The 11,714-nt window shown below is 45.1% G+C and overlaps 1 protein-coding gene across 1 annotated transcript in view; it reads left to right on the top strand.

The window, feature by feature from the left end:
- Positions 1–478: 478 nt before the first annotated feature.
- Positions 479–11,714, top strand: part of LOC103359311 (glutamate receptor ionotropic, delta-1) — a 279,637-nt gene continuing 268,401 nt past the window's right edge. Inside the window, exons 1-2 of the mRNA XM_008284578.1 lie at positions 479–557; positions 2,180–2,335. Coding sequence (XP_008282800.1) covers positions 479–557; positions 2,180–2,335 — 235 coding nt within the window. The remainder of the gene's footprint in view (positions 558–2,179; positions 2,336–11,714) is intronic.

Raw genomic sequence — 11,714 nt, 5'->3', positions numbered from 1 at the left:
GTAGTTAGAGGGGTGTCCCTCCTCCGCATTTTTTTTTTATTTTTTTATTTTTTGTGCTGCTTGCCATGCTTTAGACGCCGGAGCGCAGGGAGAGAGGCGAGAGTGAGAGAGGTAACGCCGGTCTCTCTCACCGGGCTACCTGTCTTTTCAGTCTTACCTCGGGTCCCCGTCGGTTCTTTCCTCGTCGTGCACCTTTTCCTGCGGTCGGCTTGGTTTTTTTTTTCTTGCTTTAAAAAAAAAAAAAGCGAGAGGGAGAAAAAATAAATAAACTGTGGTCATTTCTGCAGGGTTTCACGCAGGTCTGCTCTGCCAGGAGGATCGTGGTTCTGTTTGGCACTGAGGGTTTTGATTTTTTTTTTTTTTCCTTGCCTTTTTTTTTTTCCTCCTTCTTCTTCTTCTTTGGTGAGGGGGGGCTCCATTTGGACAGTATAGGACAGCCGAGCAGAGCTTGGATGAGCCGCCTCACTGAAATCCCGAGATGGAGTTGCTGCTGATCTGCCTTTCCCTGTGGATATTGCAATGCAATTCGGCCAAAGCGGACTCAATCATACATATCGGTAAGCGTCCGATTAAAACAACATACTGTTCGGGTTAGACTGCTGTTAAAAAAAGAAGAAGAAGAAGAAGAAGGGGGGGTTGCGGGAAATAAAGCTCAGCCTGCTCGTACTGCCTTGATGAGAGGATTTTCGGTGAGAGGGCGGGATAAATAGTCTATTCAGCTCGCATCCTGTGCTTAAGCAACACTTTGACTCTCAAACGGAGTTGAAAAGTTGCTGTTTTGTAAATGCACATGCCTCTGAGCGTTGCTATTTACTCGTTATTCTGTGCCAGTGTTTGCTTGTCAGGCTGTTTTTTTTATTGCAGACTCTTCTTCCACTTTTGCACATCACTGCATTCATGTTGCCTCCATCACTGCCGGCCTATGGATTGTAGTGTTGCGTTCAAAAACATACATTTCAATAAGGAGACAGGCCTGGTTCATTGAAGCTTTCAGAAAGGAGGGGGGGAGGAAATTAGTGTCCAATAGCTACATAGATGAGGCTTTTTTAGACCGAGCTACCTCCTGTGCGCACCCGACAAGCCTGAACTTTCACCGGAACGTGACTGCAATGTCAATGACGAGACAGAGGGAATGTCAGTGGAGTTTGGTTTTAGAGATGCAAAACGCATAGAGCCTCTTTGTACTCAAACTTCAAACCAGAGCTGCGGAGATGCTGCGTGTCTGTGTGTGTGTGTGTGTGTGTGTGTGTGTGTGTGGAGGTGGATGTGGATGAAGGAGGGGGGGATGCTTTAAACTCACCGTGATGTTCAAACGATCCAATGTTTGTCCTTAATTATCGCATTGATTTTCTAGTTTTAGAATACATACGTGAGCCCCTCTCTCTCTCTCTCTCTTCTCTTCCCTCCCTTCCTCCTTTTTTTTTTTTTTTCCCAACTGCATTGATTCCCCCCCCCCTTCCCTTCTTATCACACACAGGCACGTAGCCACTCGTGATGACTGGCCTTGTAATCTCAGATAAAAATGTCAATGTCACTGTGGGCAAATTTCGTCTCGGTGCTCCTCTGCTGCTGCTGCTGCTGCTGCTGCTCACAGTTTACTGCAACAGTCTGGCAAGCAGCAGGTGCTCAGTCACTGGCTTAATACAGCGATGGGACTCAGTCCAGATAATATTGGCTGATGCCCCGCATAACGTTAGGGTACCCCAGTTATACTGCTGGTTTCCTGAAACCCATTTTTTTCCTCCCCTTCTCTCTCTCTCCGTGATGTATGCGCGTCTCACGATGGCAGCTGATGCCATTTTGATAAACAGAGGAAGGAAGAAAGAAAGGAGGGGAGGAGGGGGGAAGACAGTTAAGCTTCAGTGTGCCTCCTACATGAGGCCTGGGAGACATGACAGACATTTAAGTTGGACTGAAGGTGATGGATGCATGAAGCTCTGTGGTGTCCATGATGCTGAAATCTCCTCATGGAGACGCACGAGTTGCAGAACTTCAGGAGTCAATAAGCACAAAAATATACAAGCACAAAAGCTAAGATCGTTGAATTATGCACCACTTTTGTAAGTTTTTGGGAAAATAACCCATTAAAGCTTCAACAGTGAAGATGAAAGTGATTCCTCCCTTGACTCCCATGAGGTTCTCCTTACCCTCCCAATAAGTCAATATTTTTGCTCAACAGGTGCCATATTCGAGGAGAACGCCGTGAGAGATGACGAGATTTTCCAACTTGCCATCTCAGACCTGAGTCTGAACGACGACATTCTGCAGAGCGAGAAAATCACCCACTCCGTGAAACTTATCGAGCCCAACAACCCGTTCCAAGCCGTGCAAGAAGGTAGGCGAGATCCCCCCCCTCTTCTGCATTGCATTTGCTGTTTCATGTGACTGCTCGGGGCCTCGGGGCTTATTGTTGTGGTGTTTGCAGCGTGAAAGTCTTCACCGTCCTGATCGTTTCGGGGGTCCTGAGAGAGTGTTGTTCATTCACATGTTGATGCAATGGCTAGTAGAGCAGGCAATGATTCATGTGATTCTGCGAGTGAGGGGAGTTGTTGTGTTTCCTGTGTGTGTGTGTGTGTGTGTGTGTCGCCACCTGCAAAGCGCTCTGCCACTGTACCAAAGCAAGGTGTCTTCTGTGGCTGAAAAGCTAGGTGGAAGCATTGAGTTAGAGCACAGCAGCGGAAAAAAAAAAAAAAGATAATGTGAAATAAAATTCATTTGAAGATGATCAAATGTAGTTCCGGCACCGATCCTCTGCTTATGTAATCGCAGGGGAGGGAAAAAAAAATACGTCTGGCTTTTTTGTTTGTTTGTTTGTTTGTTTCCCTGAGTGATGATGATCCACGATGTTGTTTGTGCACGTAAATCATCCCTACTAAATGTTTGCCTCCTTTGGATTCCCCTGTACTGTACTGTAAGTGGCCAGAACGCACGTATCAGGAAGGAAATTAGCAGTGATGCTTTTTTAAACCAAGGTTATCTCCCTCAGACGTTGATACACTATTGACTTCAAAAAGTGATTAAAAATTATTCTGCTAAAATGAATCATTAAGGCGATAATGGGCTCCTGGGGACCTTCAGAAAGCTGTTTATGTCCCTTGCACTTAGTTACCAGCCTGTACTTTTGTCCCCAGTTTCACAAAGGCCTTGATGACTCATTGCTATTCATAGTGCCCCTGACAGGCACAGAAAGATGATAATATGTCTTGCCTTTTGCTATAATTATCCCGTGTCATTTAGCCGTGCTCCTCAACAATGATACAGATATCTAGTGTTTTAATTCCAGTTGCCTTTATGAAGTTAAATCCGGCGAGGCTGCAGTGAATCCAGCTGCGTTTCCTTAAATAAACGTGAAGTATACAGAGATGTTCCGGCTTGCTGCTGCAGAGATAAGAGGCGAAATGTATTACAGACACGTGTGACTCGGCTAATTTATCAGTCGCTTTTGCTTGAGATGCGTAAGTGTATTAATTAAACTCGCAAATCATTTGCCATTTGTGCTGTACTCTAATTAGTTCAGTAGTACAGTCAAAGAAGTTTTACACCTACACTTGGTGGGGAATATACACACTGAACTCATACTAATTATCTTAACAATGGTTTCTTTTGACAATGCCCGAGTCAGTAATTAAACACGATGCCACGTCGGTACAAAGGACACACAAGACGTTGTCGATGCTTTTTTTTGTCACTGCAGAGCTTGTTATTTTGCACTGAAAATGATTCAGAGTTCCCTCCGATTGAACGTGTCTTTTGTCAGACTTGATTGTGTATCATTTAACATGCTTAATTATTGTTTACAGCCCGTCTCTCCTGGTAATCAAATATTCACAGAAGTGGGTGATTAGGGGGGAGCATTCGGTTTCAGGAATAATGTGCAGTCGATGACGCGAGGGATCGATGAGGGGGGCCCTCGGATTCTTGCACCAGACACGAGGCGGGGTGGCGAGCGTTGAGTGACAACTGGGATAAGTTAACCTTTTGCTTTGCTCTTTTGTTCGCTGCCATCCCACTGTGAGTGGCAGTCAGGACCCTGCCATGTCACGGCGAGGAGGGAGGAGAGGTGGGCATAAACAGAGCGGGGAGGGGAGGGCGAGTGAGTGGAATGAGGATGAGATAATAGAGGTGGAGGATACAGTGGCGGCGGGGAGAGAAACGAACGAGAGAGATTATAGGTGAGAAGAGCAATGAGGACAAGAATAAGCATGAATGCCAGCAATGGTGATGGAAGAAATGCTAAAATTTTTTTAAAAAGACAAGACATGAATAAACATGACTGAAGCAGAGCCAGAAGAGACTTAAGATAAGAGTGGTTTGATGAGGGAGTTTTGCTCAGAGAGGTAGCTGCAGTGTCACGGTTGTCCTTATTTGGCCTCCTGTGTCCTTGCATTGGTGGAACGTATATTAACGAGGATGTCACACAGACGCCGTGCACACAGAAACACTCGACTATTCGGTCCTCCCACGCTCTTATCGTTTAAAGATGACAGCTCAAGGCTGGCTGGATATACCGCCTGACCACACAACTGGCAGATGCTGTCCTATTTATAGGCTGGAGCAACTGGAGAGAATGAACAGGATGATTTCAACAGTGGGAGCGAAAAGTCAGAAGAATATCTATCTCGCAAGTATTGATGCCTGTCAGGAGGAGTGTGGTTTTTATACCCCATCAGCTCGCAATACTGTCACAGGGAAACGCGGCTGTAGTGATTTTCGAGATCAACATGAAGCAAGGGCCAGAATGATCTCCAGTAGATTATGAATAACTGTGTATAATCCACTGGGAAGGTCAAAAGTGAGTGAAAAACTTATATATAGCGAGGCTGCACACTCTTAACATCTTGGACAAAGCGCTGCTGAATGTCTCATGTGCATAATGTTTCTGTTGAAACGAATCGGACCGTGAATTCAAACTGGTTCCTCACACATCCTGAGATTTGCACTCCAGATTTTCCACCTTGATTTAAAAGTACAAGTTTGTCCTCTAGGGCATAGAAGTATACATAAGAAGCAAAGCTTTTCCAACTTTTTTTTTTTTTCTGTCTTGAAATTTTATTCAGAGGAAGTGAAAGAAAGGGGACGGCAAAGTTGCCACCTTGCTGTGTCATTATGTAAATCCGAACCTATGCATATTTCAAGACTAGTTTAGCCGGTAAGGTGTTTTTTTTTTTCTTCTGTAGTTGCTGCATCTAGGGTATAGACAAAATGCATGTAAACATCTCAGAAAAAGAGAGCGCAGTAGGACAAGAGGGAGCCATAATATCTCAAATCAGCATGCAGGTTTACGGTCAAAACAGGGTTTAGCGGAAGCCTGCAGCCACGCTACGGCTGAATTCAGGCACAGAGATATTGCTAACAACCAGAATGCTACCATCTCATACATTTAGCATCCTGAAAAGAAAGTCAGGAAGCTTTATCCTTTGGTCTGCATGAATGTTTCCACACTAGTCTGTTCCAAATCGCTGCGATGACGACAACACTGCAGCTACACGAGCTGTGACTTCTGCGTGGCCGCCGCTCAAACTGCCGTGCGCTCACTTTGGTTAGTCGTCTTTAAAATCCTTTTTAAATGAGGTGTTCACGTTATTTTGTGCAGCCCCTGCAGGTTTCCCTTGAATTTTAAAGAATACATTCAGGACAAAATAGGCAGAAAAGCCATTTGGCCACAGTTAAGAGTCTCCTGCTCCTTTAATGTGCAGTAATTTGTTGAGTGTTCTGTCCCACTGAGTCCTCTTCAAACGCCACACCACTAGTGACCCTCCATTTCCTCCCAACCCCTGCCAAGGTAACGTCAAGGAGGATTTAATTCTTTGCCCTTTATGTTCCTGTAAGCCAATAGACTTTGAAGAACTTGCATTCAGTCCTGTTTTCCTTTTTCCCTCCGTTTCATTCCCCCCCGAATCCGTAATGACTGAAGTTGAAATAATGGCTTCTTTGAAAGTGTTGGCATGGGTAATGTAATATCCTCCATCTGATTCTCTATCTATGACAACTCATTACTCGCTGTGCTCTAAACGTGATGTAATGCTGCCCTTTCACTATTATTGTCCCGGTGAATTTAATAATGCCGCATAAATCTTGGTAATGGATTTGTTTGTGTTTTTATGTCTTTTCACCAACCCGACGCACAGGGAGGGGGATCAGGCCATTTTACCAGGCCCTGTTAATTACCCAATAGTTATTTTAATCCATCATAAGCTCTTCATTGGACTGTAGAAAAGGCTGCCGGTACCTCAATCAGCTAAGTGATGCTGCGGCAGAGGTGTACCTTTCATTTAATCCCTTCATAATGCCGGGGTCACAGCTCTGTATCCAAGTGGGGGTTAACCTTTCTTTGGGCTGCTTGTGTTTGTCCAGTTCATGGTAAAGAATGATGCTGATTTAGGAGGAAAACCAGATGAGTAGAAAGAGTTTGATTCATTTTTAGGCATTTAAAAATAACAATAAGCTAGAATAAAGCTGTTAATTTTTGCTGGTTTAGGGGGAAAAGGGGAAAGAGAAAATATTAATATTTGTTGTTAGAAATAGGAGAAAAACAGGCACACCAATGAAATTATAGTCTGCTGTCAACCACAAAACTACGAGTTGTTGTTATAGACCGACTCCACAGGTCTTAAAAATGCTAGTATGTGACCAGAAGAAAAACTGGAGAGTGTAAAGTTGCAAAAATGGTGGAAACCTTCCAGCTGCTGCCACTCAAAGTCACACGATGGAAACACAAAGATAACTCAGCCGAGGTTACTGAGTAAAAAAAACTGAATTTATCGGTCAGAAATCTGTAGAATCTCTACGTCTGGGTCTGAAATCCCTCCGTATTTATAATAAATCACATTCAACGTCCACCATCACTCCAAATTCTCAGCGTGCACATTTATTCTCCACACAATGCCCTACAAACCTCACAACAAAACAAAACAATCATTGTGTCCGTGGCCTACTCCGCTACTTTCTGCCAGCAATCCCGTAATGCTATATTTCACAGTTTATTGATGCGAAAATTACAGTTGTGTGACTCAACAGCTGCCGTTTGATGGTGCAAAATGATGATAAGTAAGTGTCTGAAATCTCAATTTACGGATTACTAATGAGTAAACTGTGGAGTGAGTATTATGCGCCGGAGCAGCGAAGGAGAGAATGTATTCTGCCACCAGCACTTGGCGTCGGTTTGAGCACTCCGTTGCTAGTAGATACCACTACTGGCAGAAGTCCATCGCAGCTTAACTGACACTGTTACATCCACCATTTTGTCAGATCTGTGTCCAGGCAAATATTGAAAGGCATCTTTTATTTGTATTTTTTTTTTTCTCCTCCTCCCCAGATTGATGTCGGAGCATCGTGTTTAGGTGCTGATTTGGTAGAATTGAGTTTTTTCTCTTCGTACAAGCAGTCGGCTGTGGGGAAATGTTGAATTAAGCTGCTTGCTGGATGAATTATTGGTGTCGTACTACCTGTTAATGCTGCCAGAGGAACTATTTAGCAGATTCCTTGGACCCGCTCTTGCTTATTGTTTCCTCAAACCAGAATCCTGATGACTGAATTTGTTTTTTCCGTGTTCGCAGCTTCACACTCGTTCTTTCTCAAAACTTCAAAGGCAATTTGCGGTTCTCAACCTTTTATTGGTGTTTGCATAGCCGTGCACCTACATAGTGAAGTGCACAATTCACACAAGCAGATGATAAAAGTGGCCCGGCATTCAAAACACACATAAAGAGCCGTTCCCGGTTGGCATCGCTGCTGCATTTCGCTGCATCTTGTCTGCCTGTGTGAAAACATACAGCGTTTTTTTGTGCATTTGGTGAAAGAATACACATGATCACACAGTGGAAATGGAAGCCCTGCCTCCTGGTGCTGACCTGATGAGCTTCATCTTGAATTCAGGCCGTCCTACTCGGTTTGAGTTTCTGATCAGGAGCCGCTGGGTTGGTGTAGATTTTGCATAGCAGAGGACAGTTTATGCGTTTGTTGCACAAGGAATGTGTGATTATGGAATATCGGAGAGCTTTGAGATGCTGATTTTTCTTTTATTGTGTGTTACGGGAGCAGTTTGTGATAGTTTGGTTCACTGCTTGCTGCTACTCTGCTGCCGCACAGGTCATCTTTTCATCGCTTCACACCTGTAATAACTGACAGCGCGGTTCTGTGGATTATACACACCTGTGCTTCTATACCTGCTATTCACGCAGTGTGGATGGCACAGGGGAGGGCAGAGCGGGCTGACAGACAGGCTAAAGAATATGTATTCCTGAAGCTTTTCTTTAGATTAGCCAGAGTCAGCAATGTCTAGCAACTGCTGAGCAGCACCTGCCAGGGAGAGAGAGCAGAATGCAGAAGGGGGGAAGAGAGGTCAAGGCTGTTAAACGCTGGATCTGCTTAGTAGGAGTACAGGTTTTGTCCTCTGTGCCGTATAAGAGCAGCTGGTCAGTGTGCGCGGTGGGATGCTTTGGTGTCACAGAGCCCGGACATCTGCAGCAGATGTCTCATTTGGCAGCTCTCTTCTTGAAAGGAGCTCAGAGACATTTTTTAAGTATCCAATTTAAAGGAAAATACAACCGAAGACTTTGAAAGTGATTCTGGCTTCCGAGTCGAAGAGGCTCGGTCGGTTGATTAACTTCAGGAAAGGCGTCAATTTACTTAAATACCACGTCTGATCTGTATTCAAAGAAATCATCGGCAGCGAGCTAAATGTCACCACGAGCGGGGATTTGGGTAATCTTTTAATTTGAGTAAACAGGGCCAGCCTCGTTGTGAGTGAAGTGTGGAAACAAGTTTTTTTTCTTCTTCTTCTTCTTCTCAGAGTCTCACAATTAAATAAATAAATGTACCGAGAGCGAGCGAGCGAGCGAGCCAGAGCACCGAACTGCAGATTGTGTTTAAGATTTTTCAGGAAATGTGGAAGTTGTGTTTGGTCTGCGATGCAATCAGAATTACTGTATTGCTCTAATTAGAGAGAGTGGCAGTCATGTTGGGCCTTTGTTCTTTTATGTATTCATCGAGCGCCCCATGTCGCCGCACTGGCAGACAGCTGAGGGCTGACTTCAAAGTATTCTCGCGGCTTTTTATACTGGCATGTTTGATTGAGGGTGTTCTGGGGGGTCACTGCGTAGAAGGCTGACTAATGGCTTCTGGTTGGCATGAGGGCGGTCTGTCTCTGACGGATAAATAAAAGAGGGACACATTTTTAAAAGCGGATACATTTCCAATCGTCTCCGTCGATGTTCGTCTGCCGCTCGCTATATTTGGAGCGTTTTATTTGGGTCACTTTTGCACTGACAGACAATGACATCAAACTAAAATGGATCCGCTTCCTGTTATTGTTGTTTGAAAGACATTTAGCACCTGCATTGATTTTCCAATATGACAACCGCACTGATGCACGGATGAAAGAGCGAAAAAATAAAAAAAAATCGACGTCGATCGGAACACCACACGTCATACATAACTCACCGAGCGGCCTCTTATGCATGCACATGAACACACAACATATGTTTCCTCTATCGCAGGTCTCTGAGCCTGCATGTCTTATTCATGTTCCCACCTTCTCCGGTGCGGCAGATTTATAACGTGCTGCGGAGAACCCTGTGACAGATGTTAGCGCTTTGCCACGACCCCAAACAGCCCCCCAACCACCGCTGGGGATCGGCCATCAATACTGTTCTACCTGTTAGAGGTGGACATGCAGAGAGAGAGAGAGAGGAGGAGGAGGAGGAGAGGGGTGGCCCAGAGGAGATGTCCTGTCCAATCAGATTGATGCTGATGAAGCCCTCGGCCTCTGTCCATTGTAATACATTGCAGTCCCACATGCTACCAGCATCATTTCTCTTTGTACACACTGTTATGCTTCAACGTTATTGAGCTGCCTAAAGTGCGCTGAGATGACAGAGATGATGCGATGGGGGAGAGAGAGAGGGGAGGCGGAGTGGGTGTATAAATGCAGGGGAGAGGATTTGTTTGTTTGTGCACCGCGGTTTGGAATATGTGCCTTTATGTGTGTGTGTGTGTGTGGTTATATGCTGCATTGCGTGAGTGTTTGTGGCGGTTTTATAGATGCGGGCTTGTGTCGGTGGACGTGTCGGTTTCGGTTTGAGAGGCAGCGCCGGTGGTGAAAACAGTTCGTCGATGGGAGCTTGTAACTCCCCCTTTCAGTCACTTCTGATGCTAACTAGCTCAGAGGGAAGTGTGTATAATTTACTACCCACCACCTGCACCATTGGCTGAGAGAAGACTTCATTCCAGGACGGAAGACAAAGAGCAGAAAATCAGCCCCCGAGTAAATCCTATTAGAGGCTAAACAGGAGTCAGCCAAAGAAATGCTGCGCGGCTGTCTCCAACGTCACACTCGTTGCAGACACAGGGAGGAGAGAGATTGGGAGGCGGGAGGAGGATGAGGGGTGAGATTGGAGTCTTGGGTGAACTGGTGAGCAAGCGTGACTACGAAGGAGAAAGCGGGGTGATGGATATGGCTGAAGGCAGAGGGGGGAAAACGACGGAGCAGCAGAGGCTGCGAAATCTCAGGCCGTATGGAAGACAAGAGGGGCGAAGTCATTTAAAACCGCGGACTCGGCTCACTAGCCTCATTGATTAAGAGATGCCAAAATGTATTTGGGAGCCATTGTTTGCATTACTGCCCACAGACACGAATGCCGAGTGGGACCATCTGTCACAAGAATCCCTCCTCTGTCTTCCTCCCCGTCTCTCTCTCTCATTGCCACGGGTCCTCTACCATGCCCAGGCAACATGGGTTTTATCCAAAGATGGGGCTAAGCTAGTGTGTAAGCTCTCTCTGAGTGAAATCAAAACCCAGCTTAAACCTCATGAGTGAAAGCCTGGAAGAGTGTAGAGGGCAAAAACACGCGGGCGTCCCTCAGAAGTGGGTCAAAGATGCGGCCCAGTATAAGCATACATCAATCAGTGTGGCTGATGAATCCCACAGTGAACATCATCACAAGGCGTTGCACGGCTACTCTTCTGCTTTTTTGAACTCATTGCGATTTGCAGATTTATTATTGACTCACTCTTTTTTTCTTTCTGTGCTCGTTCATTTTCCTTTCAACCAGCTCTTGATGCAACACATCACAGCTGAGAACAAGCTGTTGCTGACGGCTCGCATGTTATTGCCTGTAAACGGAGAACCGCGCTGCTTTGGACTAATTGCAATGATGAGAAAGAAATTTCCCTATTAAGTCGTCCACGGTTTTTCATGTTACCTAATCCATTGTATTATCACATCCAGAGAAATCACTCCGGCAGCGCTCATGGGATGCGTAGGCCTCGTTCCTGTTGTACTACCCCATTCATCAGCAGCCCCTCACATCAGTCCTCTGTAGGTGGAATCAAAGCAACTTGTCATTGTTGGGTTTTAATCACTTCTTCAACAAGCTTGTGAAACTCCGTAACCACAGAGCTCATTGAATCCCCTTTTTTTCCCTTTAATTATCTCATAAGACCGTCTAATTAGATGGTTTTATTCCACAGAAACACGCAACACCCCACCAACACAACCAACTTAACAAATCCAAACAAGAAACCCAGTTGGTTGTTATTTATAAAGTCCTCTTTCTGCAATAGCAGTTGGCCAAAGTTGTGTTGTTGCTCTGACAGAATTTGTCTGCAGAAGTGGTTCTCAAACTTTTAAAAAGCACAACACTCCTCTATAGTGATTATTTTTTAACACATGTACAGAGATATATGATCAACACATTACCATCTGCAGTAAAAAA

This window comes from Stegastes partitus, unplaced genomic scaffold (genome assembly GCF_000690725.1).
Source record: "Stegastes partitus isolate 25-593 unplaced genomic scaffold, Stegastes_partitus-1.0.2 Scaffold365, whole genome shotgun sequence".
In the NCBI taxonomy this organism is placed as follows: domain Eukaryota; kingdom Metazoa; phylum Chordata; class Actinopteri; family Pomacentridae; genus Stegastes; species Stegastes partitus.
The sequence above is the reverse complement of the archived record's forward strand: the minus strand, read 5'-3'. Positions and strand labels throughout refer to the sequence as shown.